The 25,759-nt window shown below is 44.3% G+C and overlaps 1 protein-coding gene across 1 annotated transcript in view; it reads left to right on the top strand.

Annotated features, from left to right (window-relative positions):
* Positions 1-25,759, top strand: part of LOC144594895 (queuosine-tRNA galactosyltransferase-like) — a 293,958-nt gene that overhangs the window by 218,760 nt on the left and 49,439 nt on the right. Inside the window, exons 4-5 of the mRNA XM_078401817.1 lie at positions 18,412-18,547; positions 23,510-23,578. Coding sequence (XP_078257943.1) covers positions 18,412-18,547; positions 23,510-23,578 — 205 coding nt within the window. The remainder of the gene's footprint in view (positions 1-18,411; positions 18,548-23,509; positions 23,579-25,759) is intronic.

Genomic DNA, 25,759 nt, shown 5'->3' with positions numbered 1-25,759 from the left:
ACGAACGTGCAGATGTACATTTTAAATAAATCAACACAAAGAAGAAAAAAGACATGTTAATAGGAAACACTCAAATAATACACAAAAGAAAAATACAAGAGGAAACCTCAAATGAGCCTTTGTTAAAGTGGCCTATTTGAATGTGTAGGAAAAAATAACTACCGGTGCTGGTTTAAATCGAAGGTAGACACAAAATGCTGGAGTAACTCAGCGGGTCAGGCAGCATCTCGGGAGAGAAGGAATGGGTGACGTTTCGGGTCGAGACCCTTCTTCAGACTGATGTCAGGGGAGGGGGCGGGACAAAGATAGGATGAGGTCAGAGACAGGAAGACTAGTGGGAGAACTAGGAAGGGGAGGGGATAGAGAGGACTACCTGTAGTGGGATCCAGTTGGAGGTGGCGAAAATGTTGGAGGGTAATTTGTTGTATGCGACGGCTGATGGGGTGGAAGGTGAGGACAAAGGGGGACTCTATCCTTGTTACGAATGGGGGGAGGGGGAACAAGAGCGGAGCTGCGGGATATTGAGGAGACCCTAGTGAGAGCTTGGATAAAGTACAGGGGTCCCTTGCAGGTGTGGCTGAGTGAGGCCAAAAGGCCTATTTAATCTATATACTAAAACTCTTGTTTGTTTGTTTGTTTGTTCCTGAACTACAGCCAAAACGGTACACAATAGCGCGACAATTTTAGGCCCACCTTACTCACCGTCGTCCCTTTGGTGCTAATGGAAGAAGTTGCATTGAAATCGGTGTTATATTTTTTAAGCTATTCACATTTTAAAGTTTAAATCTATTCCTAGGGAGGGAGGGGAGAGGGAGGGAGGGAGGGAGGGGGTGGCGGTTGGAGGGTGGAGGGAGGGGGGGAGGGAGGGAGGGGGGAGGGAGAGGGGAGGAGGGGGGGAGGAGAGGGGGAATTGGGAGGGGAGAGGGGAGGGGTGGAGGGGGAGGGGGGAGGGGAGGGTGCTGCACCAATGCAGGAGAAGTTTGGGCCCAACGGGTTCACTTGGTCTAGTATTCTTCTAAACCTCATATCATCTCAGCCCTCTCGGCCCTCCTCGAGTGATTTGAAGGGCATTTGAGAGGAATTTGATGTGTAAATAGCTGAGTTTTGTTAGACTTCAGACCTTCTCATCTTTGAAGGAGAAGTAAGTGGAGTGATTGTTCCGTCCAAATCTCCAAGCTACAATATATTTATTACTGCGTCTTTGGGGAATACATTATTTGCAGGGCTCTCTTCAGCCATAATTGGATACTTTCTAAAAATGCAGCAGTTTTGGTTTCAACCTCTCTTTAAAGTTTCACCCAGCTTCACGGTCTTCGGGCAAAGGGAAATCATGGATGAGTGTGTTTGTTGGTGGATTCTATTTCCGAGTCAGCATTGATTGTTCTTCAAAATTAAATCAATAGAATCACTTTCCCTTGCAACCGCACGAGATGTAACACCTGTCCCTTTACCTCCCCCCTCAACTCCATCAAAGGACCCAAACAGTCTTTCCAGGTGAGACAGAGGTTCACCTGCACCTCCTCCAACCTCATCTATTGCATCCGCTGCTCTAGATGTCAACTTATTTATATCGGCGAAACCAAGCGCAGGCTCGGCGATCGCTTCGCTGAACACCTGCGCTCGGTCCGCATTAACGCAACTGATCTCCCGGTGGCCCAGCACTTTAACTCCCCCTCCCATTCCCAGTCTGACCTTTCTGTCATGGGCCTCCTCCAGTGCCATAGTGAGGCCCGCCGGAAATTGGAGGAGCAGCACCTCATATTTCGCCTGGCCAGTTTGCAGCCCAGTGGTATGAACGTCGACTTCTCCAACTTCAGATAGCTCCTCTGTCCCTCCCTTCCCCTCCTCCTTCCCAGATCTCCCTCTATCTTCCTGTCTCCACCTATATCCTTCCTTTGTCCCACCCCCGACATCAGTCTGAAGAAGGGTCTCGACCCGAAACGTCACCCATTCCTTCTCTCCCGAGATGCTGCCTGACCTGCTGAGTTACTCCAGCATTTTGTGAATAAATCGAATCCAAAAGGTACATGGATAGAGGACAGGTTTGGAGGGATTTGGGCCAAACACAGGCAGGTGGGACTAGTATAGCTGGGACATGACTATTCCAGTCCTTCCTCAATTCTAAACCATCTCATGGTGGCACGGTGGCGCAGTGGTAGAGTTGCTGCCTTACAGCGAATGCAGCGCCGGAGACTCAAGTTCGATCCTGACTACGGGCGCCGTCTGTACGGAGTTTGTACATTCTCTCTGTGACCTGCGTGGGTTTTCTCCGAGATCTTTGGTTTCCTCCCACACTCCAAAGACGTACAGGTATGTAGGTTAATTGGCTGGGCAAATGTAAAAATTGTCCCTAGTGGGTGCAGGATAGTGTTAGTGTGCGGGGATCGCTGGGCGGCGCGGACCCGGTGGGCCGAAGGGCCTGTTTCTGCACTGTCTCTCTAAATCTAAAATACTCTTGGCAAAAACAATGGCAGATTTCACATTTTGTCATAACAATGATTTTTAGGCAGGAGTCCTCAGTTAATTACTTACATAACTGGAAAAGAGACAAAGTGCGAGAGTAACATAATGGGTCAGGCAGCATCTCTGGAGAACATGGATAAGTGATGTTTCAGGTCAGACTGACGAAGAGTCCTGACCCAAAACATTGCCTATCTAAGTTCTCCATAATGCTGCTTGACCCGCTCTGTTACACCAGCACTTTGATTCTTTTTTTTGTTAACCAGCTGGGATTGCCGATTCTCGTTGACCATGGGTTAAACATAGAAACATAGACAATATGTGCAGGAGTAGGCCATTCGGCCCTTCGAGCCAGCACCGCCATTCAATATGATCATGGTTGATCATTCAAAATCAGTAACCCCTTCCTGCTTTTTCCCCAGATCCTTTGATTCCTTTAGCCCAAAGAGCTAAATCTAAGTAAAGGTTGTGGTTCCTTTGTTGATTCTGAGCATTGGCAACACACAAGAAGTTGACTGATAGTTCTAAAAGCAAACTAGAGCAGTGGGCCATAAATTATTATCATTTTGTAATTAAGGTATGTGGAAAAAAAATATTTTCAAAGCTTTTATTGGGATATTAAAACTGGTTAAAATTCACTAAATCAGATTAACCTAATTGTATTTCAGATTTAATTATGGGGTTTCATGATAATTTGGTATGCTTGATGGAGGATTCTCTGAGTGTCCAAACTTTTTGAATCATCAATAGTACCATTCAGATAGTTTAGTTTCTGTGGACGTTCACATGATTTTCTGTACTAATTCAAGGGTGGAGATGATACATTTGTTGACCAATTGTTGTCTTAAAACAGGTCTCCATACATCCAAAGATTTATGTTCATCCTGAAATTTTAGGAGCTTGAAAGGTATTTTATTAATTCCACTTAAACTGCAAATTAGAGAGACAACTAGACTATTGGAAGAATGGTATTCTCCAATTGAAACTTTGCAAGAAGCTTAAAATGACGCCAATGGTTGGAGTTGTTGATCGCAAACGCTTCATTCGTAAAGCTTCTCATCCCAATTGTATCCCATGCTCTTTGGCTGACTATCCTCCACTTAATTCCAATGTTATATTCTCAGCATTATTTGTAATTTAGTTTTGTTTAGAGATTCAGCGCGAAAACAGGCCCTTCGGCCCACCGACCAGCGATCCCCGCACATTAACACTATCCTACACATACGAGGGGCAGTTTACATTTATACCAAGCGAGTTAACCTGCAGACCTGTACGTCTTTGGAGTGAGGGAGGAAACCGAAAATCCTGGGAAAAAAACCCATGTGGCTACGGGGAGAAGGTACAAACTCCGTACCGACAGCACCCGTAGTCAGGATCGAACCCGGGTCTCTGGCGCAGTCAGCGCTGTAAGGCAGCAACTCTATTGCTGTGCCACTATGCCGTCCTGTTTTATAAGAATTCCCTGATTACGAGCCTGTCTCTCTGGGGCCAGTGGGCCAGATAAATTACAGAGAGAATCATATATCAAGGGGACACAAGGAACTGCAGATGCTGGAACCTTGAGCAAAACCAAAAGCGCTGGAGGAACTCAGTGGCCCAGGCAGCATCTGTGGAGGGAAATGGACAGACAACATTTCAGTCGGAAGAAGGGTGAGACCCAAAACGCCATCTATTCATTCCCTCTACCGATTCTGCCTGGCACGCTGAATTCCTCCAGCACTTTGCATTGTGCTCAATATATCAAGGAGTATAATTAGAGATCAGAATGAATGCATTGACCTGGAACGTGGCAACTTCAACAGCCTGACCGCGGGAGAAGACGGCAGGGGAAGGGAAAAGACATTGTGGCCTTCCATCACAGTGAGGAGGGGACTGGAGGAGACTCACTGTGATGGATGTTTCTTTTTTTTTTTGTGTGTTGGTTGGGGTTGTGTAATTTGCTTGTTTTATTGCTTTTATTATTGGACTGTGGGTGACTAAATTTCATCCAAAAAACAAGTTTTTTTGATGACAAATAAAGATATCTTGAATCTCTTGAATCTTGAATGTTCTGTAATGCAGCAGAGATTTGTAAGATACAAGATAGACCTTCAGCATTATTCAAGACTAAGTTTCAGCTTGGAATGTTATTGCTGAGATGTAGTTTTAATTGTGAAGACATAGTATCGCTTGGCTGGTTGGTAAATTCTTCTGGTCCACATCATCTTGACAACTCTAGTTGGTGGAATTCCTGGAGATTTCATCCCAGTTGCCTCCTACCATTTCTCTGCACCTTCCACCAGCCATTTCCGTATGTAAAATAATGACGTGTCAGAGATATATCTGAGACTGATTTGTACCTCAGGCTGCACGTAGGACTTTGTTCATTTGGAGCCCTGTCTTCTAAGGCAGGTGGGTTCCTGGTTGTCTCAAGGCCAAACTCTATGCCTTGACCACATTGCAATGATCCAGAAGTCAGCGCCACTTGTAAAGCTGCTGGCTCACAGCGCCAGAGACCCGGGTTTCATCCTGAAGTTGGCTGCTGTCTGTGTGCGGTTTGCATGGTTTCCCTGTGACTGCGTGGGTTCTCTCCGGGTGCTCCTGACTTACGGGTTTATAGGTTGATTAACCTCTGTCTATTTTCCCCAGTGTGCAGGGAAGGGATGCGAAAGTGGGATAACATACAACTAGTGCGAATGCATGATCAATGGTCGGCATGGACTCGGTTGGCCAAAAGGCCTGTTTCCATGCTGCATCTCTAAACGAAACCAAACAAAACTAATTATTATTTGACAGAACATTTCCCAATGCATTTGCACAGTTCCTGGAGCACAGATGTGACTGACCTGCATCCTTCCAAGTTTCTGCCTTCTGCCTCCACTCAGATAATTTGTCAATCTGCCTGCTGCCGCATTGATATCAGGAGGAACTCAGCGGAACAGGCAGCATCTCTGGGTAGAAGGAATGGGTGACGTATCGGGTTGAGACCCTTTTTCAGCCCAGAAACCTCAGCCACTCCTTCTATCCAAAGATGCTGCCTGTTCCGCTGAGTTACTCCAGCATTTTGTGTCTGTCTTTGGTGTGAACCAGTATGTGCAGTTCCTTCCTGCTCTGGAGGAACTCAGCAGGTCAGGCAGCTTCCATGGAGGGAATGGACAGTCAAGTCATGTGGTCACGGTAGCGCAGCGGTAGAGTTGCTGCCTTACAGAGAATGCAGCGCCGGTGACCCGGGTTCCATCCTGACTACAGGTGCTGTCTGTACGGAGTTTGTACGTTCTCCCCGTGACCTGCGTGGGTTTTCTCCAAGATCTCCGGTTTCCTCCCACACTCCAAAGACGTGCAGGTTTGTAGGTTAATTGGCTTGGTAAATGTAAAAATTGTCCCTAGTGTGTGTAGGATAGTGTTAGTGTGCGGGGATCGCTGGTCGGTGTGGACTCGGTGGGCCAAAGGGCCTGTTTCCATGCTGTATCTCTGAACTAAACTAAACTACACATTGATATCAGGCATGCATTTGGAAAATACATCAGTCGATTACTGCTCAAAGTTCCATCGCCATTTAAGGCCAGCAAACATATTGTGGTCTGGCCAACATGAAACAAAAAAGCAAGTTTCCTACTTTGATGAGGAAGCCAAATTTATTCTGATGACATTCAATTAGAAACTTGGAACCAAACAAGTTATTGGTTGGATCATTTATTCTTAATGTCAATCTAAATGGCTCCAATTTTGGATTATTCTTGAGAGGCGCATGAGAAAAAAACTGAAGCAAGGCCACATCACTTAAACTCTGCCTGATACCTGCCAGGGTGTTTTATGCTCAAGTCTGAACACAACAGCAATCCCATTAACATGCAGCATTAACATGCAGAAAGCAATGAGATGCGACAGAGCCTGCTGCACTCTAATCAACAGGAATCTGCACTTTGCCTGCTTTCCCAAATGATGGAAGAAGCAGGAAGCTGCCTCATGACCTGCCAGACTTTGCATCACACCACTTTCCTTTCATCTACCATCTCCCACGCAGAAAGGCAATCATTCATATTTTCTGAAAGCTTGCTGGGGTCTCCTTGTTTATTACAGTGAAGGAGCACCATTTTAACCCTTGAAGCTACAAATGCAGTCTCCGTTTGTTAAGTAGTCTTCCACCTCCATCCATGAACAAAGGGGAACAGTTCCTAAGTCCTCCAATTAATCGTTTAGCTTCAATTCGGTGTAAAAAGAATGCAATAATGGTTCTGACCCGAAACGCACCTGTCCCTCCTCTCCAGAGATGCTGCCTGACCCGCTGAGTTGCTCCATCGTTTTGTGTCTATCTTCGGCATAAATCAGCATCTGCAGTTCCTTCCTGCACGAAAAGAACACTTCTTGGTTGTTTATAAGTTGAGAAGATACAAGGCAGGATCACAAAATAGAAAGAAGAGACTGGAGATGCTGTAATCTGGAACAAAAACAGAACACGGGACGTACTCAGCTGGGCCAGCAGCGTCTGTGGAGGTAAAACATGCAGGTAGACATTTTCTGGTTGAGACCTTGCATCAGGACTGAGAGGAAGGAGGAATGATTGCCAGAATGTGGCAGTGCAAGGGAGCAGTGGGACAGAGGATGGTCAGTGACAGGTGGAACCGGGTAGGGTGGGGATGGTGGGCGGATGGAACCGGTGGAGAAGGAACAGGATGGGAAAGGCGAGCCCAGGGGAACGAAAATGAGGTAGACAGATACATATTAGTGAGTGTAGAATACCAGGGATGTGGGTTACCTGAAATTGAAAAATTCAATGTTCATTCCATTGGGTTGTAACCTGCTGAGTGCAATATGAGATTTTGTTTGTCCAATGTGCACCTAGCATCCCCGTAGCAACGGAGAAGGTCAAAACCTGACGATCTGGCGGGGGCAATGGGGATGCTGATGATCATGACATGTCACCACATGCTCGAGATGGTGGTTGTGGACAGAGCACACGTCCTCCATGGACAGGGTAGATGCAGGAAAAAAATGTTCCTCATGTTGGGGGGAGTCCAGAACCAGGGGCCCCACAGTTTAAGAATATGGGGTAGGCCATTTAGGACTGAAATGAGGGAAAGCTTTTTCACCCAGAGAGTTGTGAATCTGTGGAATTCTCTGTCATAGAAGGCAGTGGAGGCCAGTTCACTGGATGTTTATCAAGAGAGAGTTAGATTTAGCTCTTAGGGCTAACGGAATCAGGGGATATGGGGAGAAAGCCGGAACGGGGTACTGATTCTGGATGATCAGCCATGATCATATTGAATGGCGGTGCTGGCTCGATGGGCCGAAAGGCCTACTGCACCTATTTTTCATGTTTCTATCATTGCTTGCCTAATGCTCGGTCTCTCCAGTGTAGAGGAGACCACAGCGTTGCTGGAGACAAGGGTGGAGGAGGTGCAGGTGGACCTCTGACTCACTTGGAAATTGCCTCCACAGGTGCTGGTCGAGTTCCTCCAATGGGGAAATTTTTAAAGAAATCAATAGTGGTATGAAAGAAAATATCAAGGCAGAGATAGATAGATTCTTGATTAGTGCGGGTGTCGGAGGTTATGGGGTGAAGGCAGGAGAATGGGGTTAGGAGGGAGAGATAGATCAGCCATGATTGAATGGCGGAGTAGACTTAATGGACCGAATGGCCTAATTCTGCTCCTAGTACTTATGACCTTATGATCAAGAACCAGATGACATCGGTCTTGAATTCCAAGAGGAAAGGATGTTAAAAGGTTTAATGCTTTACTACTGCACAAAATTAAAAGATATAATCCAGAAAGAATAAATGGTGACTTGAAAAGTTTTTTTTTTTTCATCTAACATGGTGGGTTCTCAAAGTGGTTCTGAATGTGGTGGCTACCTGAGAAAGTGATGAATGTACCTTCATCAAGACGATATATAAATGTGGCAACATGACCACTTGAAGCACTGTAATCTGCTGGCCTGGGAGCGGTGATTTTTGGCTTGAATGAACACAATGCACCAAATGGATTCCGTCTGTGCTAAAAAAAAATCTGATTTTAATTGCTACAATTTATGATTCAATCTTGTCCTTATCCATCATAAGAGGGACGGGAAATGGTAATTTTCTCCTTCTTCAGAACACAACTTTTAGAATCCGCGAATGCAATCTTCCCTGACCCATTGCCATTTACCCTGAATTCTCCAGCGGATACAGAAATACTCCAGCCCGGTACTGGTTCTTGAGGTACCTCTGCAAGCAGCCATCAGGACAACCCTCCAAACACTAATTTTCAGTTGTGTAGGAAGGAACTGCAGAAGTTGGTTTAAACCGAAGATAGACACAAAAAGCTGGAGTAACTCAGCGGGTCAGGCAGCATCTCCGGAGAGAAGGAACAGATGACGTTTCTGGTCGAGATCTTTCTTCAGACTGAGCTGCCAGCTCAGTTGGCAATTTTAAGTTGCCTGGTCAAACTTAGTGTTGCAGAATATTCCAAGTCAGAGTCTAAAATTGTCATTCACTAACTGGAGAGAAATCAAGACCTTTCTGTTGTTTCAGTTGTGGATTGAAACTGCCTATAAATCATTGGCTCAATGGCATATACCTTCTGATTCCAGGCTGCTGGCGGGAGCTATCATCTTCTTCATATTCATCATATCGTGAATAAGAAACTCCCATTAGGAATGGCAGCTGTGAAACAAAGATCGCCCACTTTACTAAACTTCTCTTACAGAATTAGAAGTAACACTAGCAAGTTTGCAGATGACACAAAGCTGGGTGGCAGTGTGAACTGCGAAGAGGATGTTAGGAGGTTGCAGGATGACCTGGACAGGTTGAGTGAGTGGGCAGATGCATGGCAGATGCAGTATAATGTAGATAAATGTGAGGTTATCCACTTTGGCGGCAAAAACAAGGAAGCAGATTATTATCTCAATTGTGTCAGGTTAGGTAAGGGGAGGTCCAGCGTGACATGGGTGTCCTTGTACATCAGTCACTGAAAGTTGGCGTGCAGGTACAGCAGGCAGTGAAGAAAGCTAATGGCATATTGGCCTTCATAATGAGAGGATTTCAGTATAGGAGTAAAGAGATTCTTCTGCAGTTGTATAGGGCCCTGGTAAGACCACATCTGGAGTATTGTGTACAGTTTTGGTCTCCTAATTTGAGAAAGGACATCCTTGTAATTGAGGCAGTGCAGCGTAGGTTCACGAGATTAATCCCTGGGATGGCGGGACTGTTATATGAGGAAAGATTGAAAAGACTAGGCTTGTATTCACTGGAGTTTAGAAGGATGAGAGGGGATCTTATAGAGACATATAAAATTATAAAAGGACTGGGCAAGCTAAAATGTTCCCAATGTTGGGCGAGTCCAGAACCAGGGGCCACAGTCTTAGAATAAAGGGGAAGCCATTTGAAACTGAGGTGAAGGAACTTTTTCACCCAGAGAGTTGTGAATTTGTGGAATTCTCTGCCACAGAGGACATTGGAGGCCAATTCACTGGATGGATTTAAGAGAGACTTAGATAGAGCTCTAGGGGCTAGTGGAATCAAGGGATATGGGGAGAAGGCAGGCACGGGTTACTGATTGTGGATGATTAGTCATGATCACAATGAATGGCGGTGCTGGCTCAAAGGGCCGAATGGCCTCCTCCTGCACCTATTTTCTATGTTTCTAAGTATTGAGCAGATTGAAGAGAAACGGTTCTGAATTAGTTGTAGTTGGTGAGCTGTGGCATCCACGATGAATGCCTGAGAACACACACGATTGATGACTGATGTGATGAATGTCTCTGGAGAAAAGGAATAGTTGACTTTTTAGGTCAAGACCCTTCTTCAGACGACCCAAAACGTCACCTATTCCTTTTCTCCAGAGATGCTGCCTGACCCGCTGAGTTACTCCAGCTTAGTGTATCTATCTATGGTTTAAACCAGCTTCTGCAGTTCCTTCCTACACGGTGATTAATATCACAGCCAACAGGTTGGAGCTGCCAGAGGAAGTAGTTGAGCAATGTACAATAACATTTGGGGAACATTTGCACAGGTACGCTGACGCAAAGGGTTTGAAGGGATATGAGCCTAATGTGGGCAAAGAACTTACTTAGATAAGGTGTTTTGACCGGAATGGACATGTTAGGTTAGGAGAAGGGTCTGCTTCTGTGCTGTATGACTCTTTGATTCCAATGTTAGTAAGTTTGCAATTGACATGGAAATTTGTGGTCTTGTTAGTAGTGGGGAGGTTTGTTGTAGGCCACAGGATCTTATTAACCGATTGATAAATTGTGCAGAGCAAAGACAGATAGAATTTCATCCTGCTAAGTGTTACACTTTTGGAACACTAATGAGGGCAGGACATGCACAATGAATGGAATGGATTGAGGGAGTATTGAGGAGCAGAGAGACTTCAGCATACAAATCCAAGAGTCTATAAGTGTAGGTGGACCTTTGGGAAGATGAGGTTACACTGGAGAAGCTGAGGAGATTCACTTGTATGTTGCCCAGGTGGGAGCATCTCAGTTGTGAGGAGAGATTGAAAGTTCCAGCCCTTTACGGTGGATAAGAAGGAGTGGGGCAATGTCTCAATGGCTGGGTTGTCTTTTGAGGAAAAGTTGCATGGGTTAAGCTTAGATCTGCAGGAGTTTTATTAAAAAATGAGAGGGGACTCAATGGAAACAAATAAGATCCTGAGGGAGTTTTGCCAGAGTGGGTTGTGGAGAGGATGTTTTCTCTTGTGGAAAAATCTAGAAATAGCTCTAATGAGGATCATAATTCTTTGGAACTTCTTCAAAGGGCAGCGGAAGCGCGGTGTCTGGATAGTTTTGAGACAGCGGTAGATGTATTATGGAGTAGAGGTTAAATTCAGAGCAGCCATGATCTCATTCAAGAGGGGGAACAAGTGGCTGCCTCCTGTTACTGATTTGTAATTTTATATTCATCCTAATGACTAATAGCTAACATATTATATTCTGATCTTGAAGCCTACGCCTACTAGTATGTTTTACAAGCCAACCTATAACCCCCCCCCCATCTCCCACCTCCTGCTGACCCAGGTCTCATTGGTGGTAGAAGTCAGCCAAGTATTTTAAATGGAGACACAGGACACTGCAGATGCTGGAATCTTGATCCTGAAGAATGATCCCCATCCAAAATGTGTCTATCCATTCACCCCACAGATGCTGCCTGACCCGATGCACAGTGCTTGGTGTTTTGCTAAATCTTTTAAATGTTCTCCAGTGTTGAAATATGGAGTCCCAAAAATACTGTGGCCGTTGATTAAATACATTTAATTTGCCTTGCTACGTTCAATAAGCTAAAATGAAAAGTGAGGACTTTGACAATAAATTACCTGTGAACTTCACTAGAAATTATGGAGATAAGTTCTACATCTGCATCACTTTCAGCAGGTAAAATTCTCTCCTGCCATATCTCATGTTAAAAAAATGTAACTTCAGCGAATGAATTCCTCACAGGGCCTGTGACCTGGGTTTGATCCTGACCTCAGGTGCTGACTGTGCAGAGTTTGCACATTCTCCCTGTGACCACATAGATTTCTTCCAGGTGCTCTTGTTACCTCCTACATTCCAAAGACCTGCGGATTTGTAGGTTAATTGGCCTCTGTAAATTGCCCCTAGTGTACAGGTAGTGGATAGGAAAGTGGATAAGACATATGAACAGGTGATCGATGGTTGGCGTGGACTCGGTGGGCTGAAGGGCCTATTTCCTTGCTGTCTCTCTAAACTAAACTAAACTAAAATAATTATCATGTGAAAGAAGTATTCAATAAAAGAACTGCAGAATTACAACTGAAATCAATGCCACAATTTTACTCCATTGCTAACTAGACCAATTGGACCCGTTGGGCCCAAACCTCTCCAGCATTGGTGCAGCACCCTCTCCTCCACCCACCCCTCCCTCCCCCCCTCACCTCTCCCTCCACCCCTCCCTCCCCCCTCCCCTCTCCCCTCTTCCCCTCCCCTCCTCCCCACTCCTTCCCCTTATCCTCCCTTCCTTCCTCCCTAGGAGATAGATTTAAACTTTAAAATGTGAATAACTTTAAAAATATAACACCGATTTCAATGAAACTTCTTCCATTAGCACCAAAGGGACGACGGTGAGTAAGGTGGGCCTAAAATTACCGTGCTATCGTGTACCGTTTTGGCTGTAGTTCAGGAACAAACAAATGCGAGTTTTAATATATAGATTGCATTGCTTCCCCTTTGCAGTGGAGATTATGTTATTATTTGGGAGAGTGTGCCACTTTCCTGTGTTTTGAAGAATACATCAGGCAGTAAATGAGACCTTTCATTTGATTTGGCCATCAGGTGATATTTTTTTTTCATTTTCATCCTGGAAAACAAAGTATCACATTTATAGCAGCCAGACACCTGGCATTGACTTGTGTGCCTTGGCAGGTATCGCCCGGCTGCTGAGAACCAAACTTGGAATCCGTGAAACCGATGAAAAGTTAACCAGCAGCTTGTCTGGTAATAATTAATTTCACCTGCAAAACCTGATACTGTTGCCTGAAGATATCCGTCCTCAGGAAACGACTGATTGCAGCCAATAGCTTTGTCACAAATAGGAAAGATCAGCAGACCAATTAGCACTGGAGAGCTTGTATACTCTATATATTCAAAGTGTGCTTGCAATTCTGAAGAGTGAATTTGTTAACCTGGCATGCTAATTAAACAGTGAGGTCAGATAGATGCAAAATAGTTATTTTATTCTGAGTCTGATTATGCGCATTGTTACTGTGAGTTTAGTTATGTTACTTTTTCTTATTATACATCACATATTCCTAAGTCTTGCACCCTCTTTTTACTCAAATCAAAGTCTCATTGCCCAGTCTATGACACAACTCACTTTAATTCAAAGTGTTAACCTCCCTCAATCCCAATTTCTTCAGTCTTTCAAAACATAATTATATGTCAGCTCAGTACTAGGTGTTGATTTATCTGATCATCTCTCAGCGTCCTCTCAATTTGAGCAATGTTCGTGCCTCTGCATGTGGCCTCTCTACAAACTGTTCCTCAGTTATCTAAGTAAGGTCTACATAAGTATTATTTTCCATGTTTTTCATATTGTTGTGTTATTTATTTGGGGAGGTTATGCTGAAAGGTGGAATCGCAGTTTGGTTGCTGCAGAATACAAGAGTGGGAACAGCAACAGACTGTGCAGCAGGCATGGATGCAAGTTAAGTTTATAGTTTCCACACCAAAGGATGTAGAACAAGAGTCTCATTGTGCAATAATAACAACAGAAATCAGCAGAGAGAACCCGAGTTGGTGTTTCCGATCAATGAAGAGTCATTGTAGCTGGAAACCGAGAGTCTGTAGATGCAAAGAAAGGTGGAAACTCACGGCTGGGAAGAGTCGGGCCGCATTGAGGCTGGTCAAATAACTAACAGTGATGAGCTTGCAAGGTAATGAAAAGGAACAAAAGTCCGCAAGAGGTACAGATGCAAAATAACTAGGTGAATTTTACCAAAGGATTGTGGAGTGAATTTGAGATAAAATTGATTTCAATGTTGATTATATTACTAGTTGGATTAAAATGTTGATGTGAAACGGCTGATGACTTTATTTCATTACATTGTTCTATAAAGGACCATGCTGTGAACATAAGTGTTATGCCCATCATAAGTGTTATGTACATCAGAATAACACCAGATTTACAACATTTAGGGATGGCCTGAGAAATCTGCCGGGATGATTTATAAATGCAATATAAATATTTAATTGTGCATTGCTGATATTTAATTGGAAATGATGCAGATGAAGAAGAATGCTCAAGGTCATCAATGTCATGTCAACATGTTAACAAACGGATTTGATCTTTTTATAGCTCCTTGTACAATGCTAGTCTGAGACCAGCATGTTAATACATGATAACTACTACATTCTAGCAAGAACTTTTAAGTAAAAAACAGCCAGAAATATTTTTTGTTCCTGTCAATTCTCGCAGTCCTGTGGGAGAAATGGCTTCTAATTCATGGGGCAATGGAAGATAGAAACAAAAAACGTTGGAGTAACAAACCGGGTCAAACAAATGCAATGGCACTGATATTGGTGGGGGAGGGAACTGTTGTGTTGGGATGAGCTGCATTTGAACCAGGTTGGGGCCAATGTCCTGATGAATCGCATAACTAGTGTCACAGAAAGACAAACAAGTTTAAAAAAGAAAATAAAAATAAATGAGAGAGTTGTGGCACTGGATGATGAAGGGGAACATAAAAATAAAAATGTGACAGGAAAGGGCAAACAAATGGATTTCAGTAGTTGAGATTAAACGTTTGGCAGCAATTGATCCCAGTTAATCCCAGTTGGAGTTTGTACGTTCTCACAGTGACCTCGTGGGTGTCCTCTGGGTGCTCTGCTTTCCTCCCACATCTCAAAGACACGCAGGTTCGAAGGTTAATTGGTCCCTAATGTGTAGGGAGTGCAGGCAAAAGTGGGATAACACAGAACTAGTGTGAACAGGTTATCGATGGTCGGCGTGGGACGGAGGGCCTGTTTCTATGCTGTATCTCTAAACTAAACCAAGAACAGTGAATCCATTAGAAATATGAGCCATCCACGATTAACAAAGGAGGTCCAGGTTAACATTAAATCAAAAAGTAGAGCATACAAGTGACATGGACTCGTGGTAAACCAGGAAACTGAGAATTGTTCAGGTATCCACAGCAGAAACTTAACAAGTAGGAAGAAAATTTATTATGGGGGGAATTTAGTTTTGTTTAGTTTAGAGGTACAGCGCGGAAACAGGTTCTTCAGCCCGCGGAGTCCGAACCGACCAACGATCCCCGCACACCAACAGTATCCTGCACACACTAGGGTCAATTTACATTTATACCAAGCCAATTAACCTACAAACCTGTATGTCTTTGGAGTGTTGGTAGAAACCAAAGATCTCTGAGAAAAAACCCACGCAGGTCACAGGGAGAACGTACAAAGCCGGTACAAACAAGCACGCGTATTTAGGATCGAACCCGGGTCTCTGGCGCTGTAAGGCACTATGCCACCACACTGCCCCTGTAGAAATCTTGCAAGGTATAACAATGCGAGCAGTAAGTATTTTTCTGAGTGTACAGAAAGGAAGCATAGGTAAGTCTGGGCTCCCGTAGAAGATGAGGCAGGGGGATTAATAAGAGGAAGGAAGGAGATAGCAAACACCTCAAATCCATACTTCCCATCAATGTTAATGGTGGAGATCACTACAAATTCCTCAGGATAACAGATGAGCTCGTTTCATGAAAGAACATGGAAGAACTTGGAGTAATCCTGGTCACAAGGGGCAAGATATGGGAAAAACTAATGGGGTTGCAGGCGGACAGGTTTCCAGGACCAGATGACCTGCATCCAAGGGTTTCATAGGAAGTGGCTGCAGAGATACTGGGACTGTTGGTTAAGTTTTTTTCAAACTCCCTGAATTCTGGGAGGGTAACTGCAGATTGAAAAACAACAAACATGACTCCCTTGTTCAAATAGTGGAGAAGACACAAGCTGGGAAACTATCGGTCCATTAGTCAAACATCTATTATTGACAAGCCGCCAGAGTCGATAATCACGGTAGAAATAGCTAATCTATAGAAAATCTGGATATAATATGATGACATGAAACTAGTGTGAGGACACCTTTCGCCTACGCGATCTTCCAGTTGCCAAACTATTTAACTGCCCTTACCATTCCCACACTGACCTTTCTGTCCTGGGCTTCCTCCATTGTCAGAGTGAGGCCACATGCAAATTGGGGGAACAGCATCACGTATTTCATTGAGGTAGTTTACAACCCAGTGGTATGAATGCTGATTTCTCTAATTTCAAGTAACCCCTGCAATCCTTCTCTCTCCGCCCGTCCCCACCCTAGTCATCCTGCCAGTTTGCATTCATGTATCCCTTCATTATCACCGCTTCCACAGCCAACAATGGACCATTGTGTGCACCACCTTTCTTTGGTCATCAGTGCCTGCTATGATTTGTTCAAACATGTTCATACTTCTAGTTCCCCTCCCCCCCCCCCCCCCCCCCCCCCGACTCAGCCTGAAGAAGGGTTTCGTGCCGAAACATCATCTATTACTTTTCTCCAGAGATGCTGCCTGACCCGCTGAGTTACTCCAGCGTTTTATTCTATCTTTAGTGGAATGACTTGTTATGATGAAGATATTATGACTCTTTAACGGTTATGGATGAACGTAAACGCTTGGCAAATTGAGCTTAATGTTGGAAAGTATGAGATCATGCACTTTGGTAAGAAAAATCAAAAGCCAGGAGATGGAGAATGGAGAAAGATTACAAATGAGAACAGTGCAGAGGTATCTAGGTGTTGTGTGGGAAGGAACTACAGATGCTAATTTACACCGAAGATGAATTCTGGAGAAAAGCAATAGGTGACGTTTTGGGTCAAACTGAGAGGCTGAGGGTCAGTGGGAGGAAGGGAAACTAGAGGTACGAAAAGGTTCTGAACAAATCATAGCCAGCACTGATGACTAAAGAAAGGTGGAACCCACAATGGTCCATTGTTGGCTGTGAAAGAGGTATAAGGGATATATAGATGCAAACTGGCAGGATGACTAGACTGGGGGACGTTTTGGGTCGAGACCATTCTTCAGACTCTTCAGATAGAAGAAGGGTTTTGACCCAAACGTCACCCGTTCCTTCTCTCCAGAGATACTGCCTGAGCCATTGTTAACCCAGCATTTTGTGTTGTATATGAATCACAAAAGTTAATACACAGATACAGCAGGTTGTTTAAAAAAAGGCAAACAGCACATTGGCCTTTATCACAATAGGGTTAAAGTTTAAAAATTAGGAAGTACTGTTAGAGTTGTACAGGGTGCTAGTGAAGTGAAACTGTGTACCCTTAATTAAAAATGGATATGATACCTGGGATGTGAGGATACCTATACAATGAGAAGCCTAAGAGTTGGCGTCTGTATTCTTTGGAGTTTAGAAGAATGTGAGGGATCTTATTAAAACATGCATGATTCTAAAGGGGTATGACTGAGTAGATGTTAAGATGATTCCACTGGTGAGAGAATATCGAATAAGAGGACTTTGATGCAAGTTAAGGGATTCTCCTTTAACACTAAGGTACAGGGAAACTTCACCTGACAAAGTAATTCCTTTTCCTAGTTGGTTGTGGAGGCTATTTAAAGTAAAGGAGGGTACATCTTTGAAAGATTAGTGAATTGAGGCCTGTACAACAATATTAGCTGTGGATTGGATTGTTTGGAAAGATGGTCTGGTAAATTATAACACAGGGAAGAAAAAGCAATGGAAGGAATTTCATGGTTTCAAAACAATTTCAAAAAGCGCAGGAATAGAGTTGGTACAAAAATCCTCAGCAGCTCAGTTCAAGGTTCTTTTACACAACAACAGCTCCAGGTGCCCAATCCCTTGGAACTGATTTATATTTCAGAACATTCCTGGTTTATGAGTCGAGTACAAAGGGAACCATTGAGCCTTGCTTCATAACCAGCGTGCCTTTGGATTAGGTGGTGATATTAAGAACACACAAACCGGTAGTCACACTCCTCTGATCCAACTGACTGAAGCAAAACAGTAGAAATAACATTTTCTGTAAGTGGAGAAGAATTAATGACTGTGTGTATGTTCAAAAATATTTATCTGACCCTGCGTTTGGAGCCTTGAAAGTCTAACTTGGTCCCAGTCGATGGGAATTCTATGAGTAAGTGCGCATCAGGTCTGAAATCCTGTTTTCTTTCCATACTACTTCATTGTACTACAGGTTTATTCTACTATAATAAACAAAGAGGCCAATGTTGGTTTATTTTGGTGAAGTTGCTGATATAATATAATGTATCACTACCAGAGCTGAAATGTACGCACAGGTCTCAATGCGCACAAGTGCCTGATGATACGTGAAAACAGCACAAGGCGCCCTGTTGCACTAACGTAATCAGCATGGATTTCGATTTCGCTACTTTGCGAAGCCAAGTATTGGCGATTAATTTGGCTGGAATGCGTACACAGAGATGTGATTCATTGCTCACTCTTTCTCAGGGAGACTATTTGGAAGGATCGTGTGATGTTTCTGGAGGAGCGAGTTTTAAACGATTGGCCTTCGTTTACTATTTGGAATGCTGGGAAACAGGGGAGGAAGTTCTACAGATGTCTGTCAGCTGCCAATCAGAAAAAGGTACGTGGAAACAAAAATCAAGTTACTGAAGGCCCACAATTCAGAAATAATTCATCAATGCTCCTTTTTGCACTTTGCAAAAGTTCCTTTTTTTGTACTTAGTGCGCTTATGTACGGGATGATTTTACTGAATTGCATGCAAAGCAGAGGATCTCACTGAGTCTAGGTACATGTGGTACCTCACTACAGGGGCAGTGGGCAGGTGCTATAGACCTGCATGCTCCCACCCCCACGAGTCTCAGGCAGGTGATGCTCGTCAGCCTGGGAAGGCAGTCCATCTAGGAGAGGGAAAGCTCTGGTTTAAAACCTCCATTTGCCTTGTGGTCATATCCAGTCATGGAAAAGGCTCCAAGAGTAAACCTCAAGAAAAATCTGGAGTCCCTAAGGCAGTCCATCATTGTCTACAACCTCGTTCTGGCAGCTCTGGTGCCAAACTGTAACGGTTCTGCTGTTCCTTTGGATCGATCAGCGACGTGGAGAGGGGGAACGTGCTGCATGGGCAACAGCCTGTCCTTTGTATGACATCGCCCAGGCTTGCATCTGACCACCCATGGTCAGCCATGACTGAGGGGGGCCTACTAGGTACATGTGACTATAAAGTGCCATTGAATCATTGAACTATTGAAATACTGTATCAAGATCTTAGTATTTATTCCTCCATGACCTACTTATCATCGTAGGATAGGAAGAGATGTTATTAAAGATGATGGCTTAGATTTTCATTAGCACAATTCAGCAGGAAGCGAGGGTGAGTGCGATCACCTAACCTATTATATTGCTACTTTGTCCCTGTAATAGTATAAAGGCTACTTTGGTAAGACCACCTTTCAGTGCCACCCTGAGTATACTCGGGTCAAGGCCAATACTTTAAAGAAAAACTTGACAGTGAACAGATTAAAAGCTATATGTAAGTCATATTGGAGACACAAGAGACTGCAGATGCTGGAAAATTGATCAAAACACAAAGGGCTGCAGTAACTCAGTGATCAGGCAACATCTGGGAGGGAATGGACAGGCAACGTTTCAGATCGGGAATCTTGCTCCAATCATACTGTGGTTGCTGTTGTTATTATTATTCTATTTTCATCGAACTGATCTGCCACCATCAGCTTTCTCTCCAGCAAAGAAAGTCAGCATTGGATCTAATGTTATTTAACCATTCTGTTGTCCTGTTAAATCCAGGTACGAATATGATAACTCTCGGGTATGGGTGCAGTACAATGTGCTGCTAATTATGAAAAAGAGATGAGAAAACTTAACTCCCATAAGTACAATCTCTCCTGTCATTTCAAAGGATGATGTATTGAACCATCATGTACCACCATAGTGGGAATACTATATCATATTTTTAATGTTGTTAGCCACCATTGCCATCTCAGGTCTGTGTTCACTAGGCATCAGACATGTGGAAAGACTGTCATAATGGGTATCATAATAAATAATCATTTATGAAGGTCACATAATGGCCAATGGCTATCATTATTTATTTTCCTCAGAGACAGGATTTTTGAACAGCTCTGCTCTGGTCAGTCAACATAATGAATGAAGGTTTATATAACCACAGTTTGTGAAAATGCCAGTGAAAATATTGGAGATGTTATGATTCATGGAGCACTGTGACTCAAATTGAGATTAAGGGTCATAGGAATTAACAAAAACATTCCAGGGAACATAATAGTTACAGCAATGGTCAGAAATGGTTATTGTAAAATTATGGAACTATTCTGCAGAAACAAAGTCCATTGTCAAATGATGATCTAATTAGTGTAGAGTCCATGTCATGGCAGACTGTACATGTAATTTGAAGGTCAGTCACTGAGTTCCTCTAGCACTTTGTGGGGGGTTTATTGTATTCCACCATCCATAGTTCCTTGTGTCTCCATAAAGGCGTGGGGACATACAGCTTGGAAACAAGCTGCTCAGCCTGCAATCTTCATACCTTTTATATTCTGTGGTGCCATAATTTTTTAACGTAGTCCGTTTCCAAATGTTAACAATTATGTTAGTGTTGTAAGGGTTGAGATATTCTGCAGACTGGCACTTGCTGGCATTTGCAGCATGCATGTCACTCTGCATTTTGCACAGTAATGGCCCAAGTATCCTGAAAGGAATTCAAAGCTCTCCACTAATCTGATCCGACGCGATGCAAACCTTTACGGGCCAGATGTCAGGGCAGGCAAATCAATCCTATTTCAGAAAAACAATATGCCACTTCTCCAAAGCCATATCCATTAGCATCTTTCTATCTTGTATAACGGAGCTAATGTTACTTGTGCTTTCATGGCATGCTTCAGATTCCAGGGTTAATGAAAATATTTTGCATTCAGCACATTAGTTACGAGGCTCTCAGTTGTGGCTTATTTGCAGGAGTCCACTGTGCTGATGGCTGAATTCCAGCACTTGCTTGTGTTGTTGTAAAGATTTTCTCTTCTACAAAGGAACAGACTGTTTTTTTAAAATACAAAAACGATGATTCATCAGATTTCTCCGCTGAAAGAAAATGTTAGCACACAACCAATTGTCCAGAACAGTTCATGAAGAGATATGTTGTGGTTTTATATCACATTTAAATGGCAGATGTATTTATTGATGCTGGTTGCACTATGTTTGGACACGATTTCCATTTGCTGAAACGTCCCCTTCTAGGGGACTCGATTAGCTGTGCACAGATATTATAATTACTGCCGTAACTATTTAATCATGACTTTAAAGAGCTGGATTCCACCTACCCCCACCAGTTGCATCTCTCTCCCCCCCCAAGCCTGGTAAAATGATCGATCATTTTGTTTTATTGTAACAGCCTAAGTAAAGTTTACAGAACCTGTAAGGTACTTCAAGCTCAATGCATTCCATGTTCACTCTGAACAGAAGGTCAAGGGAACGATGCCACCCACCCACAAGCCTCCAGCGTATTTGTACCTATAGTTCCTGGTGCAGATAGACACAAAAAGCTGGAGTAACTCAGCGGGACAGGCAGCATCTCAGGAGGGAAGGAATGGGTGACGTCTCTCCAGAGATGCTGCCTGTCCCGCTGAGTTACTCCAGCATTTTGTGTCTATCTTCGGTGTAAACCAGCATCTGCAGTTCCTTCCTACATGTCACTGTTGCGGATGTCAGCTTTGGCCTTCCTGAGAGTGAATCCGCAGAAAGCTCTTGATCCAGCTGGGCCCTTGGCCTTGATAGGCTCTGCACGGACCAGCTGGCAGCAGTATTCGTGGATATCTTTATTCTTTCCCTAATCCATTCAGAGGTTCCCACCTGCTTTAGGAAGACCAGGTGCCAAAGTAAAACAAAGTAGCATGCCTTGAAGAAGGGTCTCGACCCGAAACGTCACCCATTCCTTCTCTCCGGAGATGCTGCCTGTCCCGCTGAGTTACTCCAGCATTTTGTGTCTATCTTTGGTTTAAGCCAGCATCTGCAGCTCTTTCATACACATGCCTTGATAACCACTGTCCAGTGGTTTTAACATTCACCATGACGAAGTGCTTTGAGAGGCTGGTCATGACGCACATGAACTCCAGCCTCCCGGACAGCCATGCTCCACTGTGGTTTGCTTACTGCGGTTGCAGATCCATGGCAGATGCCTTCTCTGTTGCCCTAAGTTAATCACTGTAACATCTAGATAACAATTATCAGACTCCTATTTACTGACGACAGCTCTTCCTCCAACACCTTAACCCCAACCAAGCCCTTCTCCAAACTCCTGGATTCAGCACCCCTCCCCGCTGCTGGATTCTTAACTTTCTGACCCACGGACCACTGTCAGCAAGGGTAGGTGACAGAACATCCTCCACAATAATTCTCAACACCAGTGTCCCGCACGTTTGTGTTCTCAGTCCCTCACTATCCTCCCCGTACGCTCACGATGACCCAGTCAGATTCTGCTCTAACTCCATCTACAGGCTTGCAGATGACACCACCGTGGGGGGCCGGATCTCAGATGATGACAAGACAGAGCCCAGGAAGGAGATGTCTTCAAGTGCTGAGCACTTCAACTCCCCCTCCCATTCCCAGTCTGACCTTTCTGTCATGGGCCTCCTCCAGTGCATTAGTGAGGCCCACCGGAAATTGGAGGAACAGCACCTCATATTTCGCCTGGGCAGCTTGCAGCCCAGTGGTATGAACATCGACTTCTCCAACTTTAGATAGTTCCTCTGTCCCTCTCTTCCCCTCCACCTTCCCAGATCTCCCACTGTCTTCATGTCTCCACCTATATCCTTCCTTTGTCCCGCCCCCCTGACATCAGTCTGAAGAAGGGTCACGACCCGAAACGTCAACCATTCCGTCTCTCCCGAGATGCTGCCTGACCTGCTGAGTTACTCCAGCATTTTGTGAATAAATACCTTCGATTTGACCCAGCATCTGCAGTTATTTTCTTACACTACCAGGAAGGAGATGGGTAGTTTTGTAACATGGTGTCAAGACAACAACCTCTCCCTCACTGTCAGCAAGACAGGGAGCTAGTTATTGACTTGAGGAAACAAGGTGTAAGCACCTTGGTCAGCATCAAGGGTGCCGAAGTGGAGATAGTTGAGAACTTCAGGTTCCGAGACTTAAACGTCACCATCAATTTGTCATGGACCAACTTCATTGAAGCCAATGCCAAGCAAGCACTAAAATGCCTCTGCATCCTCAGAAGATTAAGAAACCCGGAAAAAGCCCCACGCGGTCACAGGGAGAATGTGCAAACCCCACACAGACAGCACCCGACGTTAGGATCAAACCCTGGTCTCTGGCAGTGTGAGGCAGTAGCTCCACCAAGTTGTTGTTCGCTAATGACAATGATGTGGGATTTACAGTCATAGTACTATCGCAGAACTCAGAAATCCATAGCTTTGAAATGTATAAATCTTCTATCCCAAGATTTCTCACAGTTATACACCCACTCTGTTTGAGTGTGCTGGATGGCATTGCTTCTGTCTGTAGTAACTCTGCGGCGGTCTCTGCCTTGTTTCTGCCTAGGTTGTCGCTTTTTGTGATGTGGATCAAAGTAAGATAACAAAGGGCTTCTATACGTATGAAGAATCAAAGGTAAATTCCTTTTTGTGAATACTGCTTAATAACACATACATGTTTGCAGGAGTACACAGAGATCAGTAGTAAACACAGCCCCATGCCCATATCATCCCCTCTCACACCCACACCCACCCTTCATAGCCCACCCTCACATCATCCCCTCTCACACCACACCCACCCTTCATAGCCCACCCCCACATCATCCCCTCTCACACCACACCACACCCACCCTTCATATCCCACCCCCACATCATCCCCTCTCACACCACACCACACCCACCCTTCATAGCCCACCCCCACATCATCCCCTCTCACACCCACACCCACCCTTCATATCCCACCCCCACATTATCCCCTCTCAACTCTGACCACCCCTGACTTCCACAGCCACATACCCATCCCTCATGCCATCGCCTTGCAGCTCAAGCCCTCCCACCTCCACACCATCCCCCCTCATCCCTACCCATACACCATCCCCACTCATCCCTACCCATACCTCATCCCCTTGATGGACACAAAACGCTGGAGCCACTCAGCTGGACAGGCAGCATCTCTGGCGGGAAGGAATGGGTGACGTTTCGGGTCGAGACCCTTTTTCAGACCTAACTCAGAACTCATCCACTTGCATCCATTCATTTGTTTAAACAGTAATATTCCCGTGTGCCGTTCATACACTTTGAAGGCCCTGGGTCTCCAGAACACATGTTGGTTTCGCCCATTAATTCCCTAAAAGTGGAGTTCCCTGTCGTGGTTTAGGATGAGAAAGAGCTGATTTAAGGGGATCCAATATCTGCCCATGAATGACATCTTTCTATGTTCACTGTGGTTTGTTGGTATTCACAGCACATGTATGGGCTAGTCAAACATGATGTACAAGCTGACACAATGTTTAATGGAAGAAAATGTGTTGTGCCATAATATGTGGCATTCCCTGCTAATCCAGTTTAGTTTAGTTTAGAGATACCGTGTGGAAACCCGCCCTCCGGCCCACTGAATCTGCCACAAAACAGCCACCCCCATACACCACTTCCATCCTACACACCAGGGACGATCTGCAGAAGCCAATTAACCTGTACGTCGTTGGAACGTGGGAGCAAACTCACTTGGTCATGGTGAGAACATACATACACCGTACAGACAGCACACATAGTCAGGATCAAACCCGTGTCTCTGGCGCTGTAAGGCAGAACTCTACCGTTGCACTACTGTGCTGCCCAAATGATCGTCTTCAAATTATTTTCTAATGAGCCTCTGGTTGTGAGATTGTGTGCTACACTCATCTTCTTGGAGTCTTTTCTTACGGCATTGAGACGTTAAAGTGCTTAGATGTTAAGATCTGGAGAAAAAAAACACATTTTTATAAGACTTCAGTTTCTGCCTGAAATCCTCTGTGGTTCTTTTCACATTGTCAACACCATCTATTATCAATCCTTTGATGATATTCTGGCTTTATAATTAATACCCAAATGTCCGTTACTGCTCCCTTGTATGTGTGCTGATAGCTTAATACTGTGTAACTTGAGAGATCAGAGCCAGGAATATCATCTTCACAAAATAGTTTAGGGATTATAAAACAGTAAAGATTAATGATATGATCCAATTGAAACTTAACTTACAGTTTATAATAATATCACTCTGCACGTTGGTAAGAATTACCGGCTGGTACAGATTTAACCATCTGATTACTTAATTTCCCTTGCAGTTCTATGTTCAGGGCATTTGGGCTTCTGTGTTTCAACGATACTGAACATTGGACATTTGATGACACAAAACAGTATGTGCTTGACCGCATATCCACAGAGGTTCAATAGAATATTCATCGACATAGGGTTTCCTCCAGGTGCCCCAGTTTCCTCCCACATCCCAAAGACGTGCAGGTGTGAAGGTTAATGCTCCTGGTTTGTGGCGAATGGATGAGAAAGTGGAATAACGTAGAACTAGTGTGAACATGGTCGGCATCGACTCGATGGGCTAACAGGCCTGTTTCCATGCTGTATCTCCAAATTAAACTAAGCCAACTGACAGATTAAGAATAGAATTAGGTACGCCACCCAGAGATAAGATTTTCCCTCCAGCAAGGTGACCTAGGCCATAATTTGGATTGCCATCTGCATCTGCACCATATCACCACAGTGTCTTGGTAAAGTGTAACCATATTTTACTGGCACATAACAAGGGCGGCACGGTGGCGCAGCG

This window comes from Rhinoraja longicauda, chromosome 6 (genome assembly GCF_053455715.1).
Source record: "Rhinoraja longicauda isolate Sanriku21f chromosome 6, sRhiLon1.1, whole genome shotgun sequence".
Taxonomy (NCBI): Eukaryota; Metazoa; Chordata; class Chondrichthyes; order Rajiformes; family Arhynchobatidae; genus Rhinoraja; species Rhinoraja longicauda.
The sequence above is the reverse complement of the archived record's forward strand: the minus strand, read 5'-3'. Positions and strand labels throughout refer to the sequence as shown.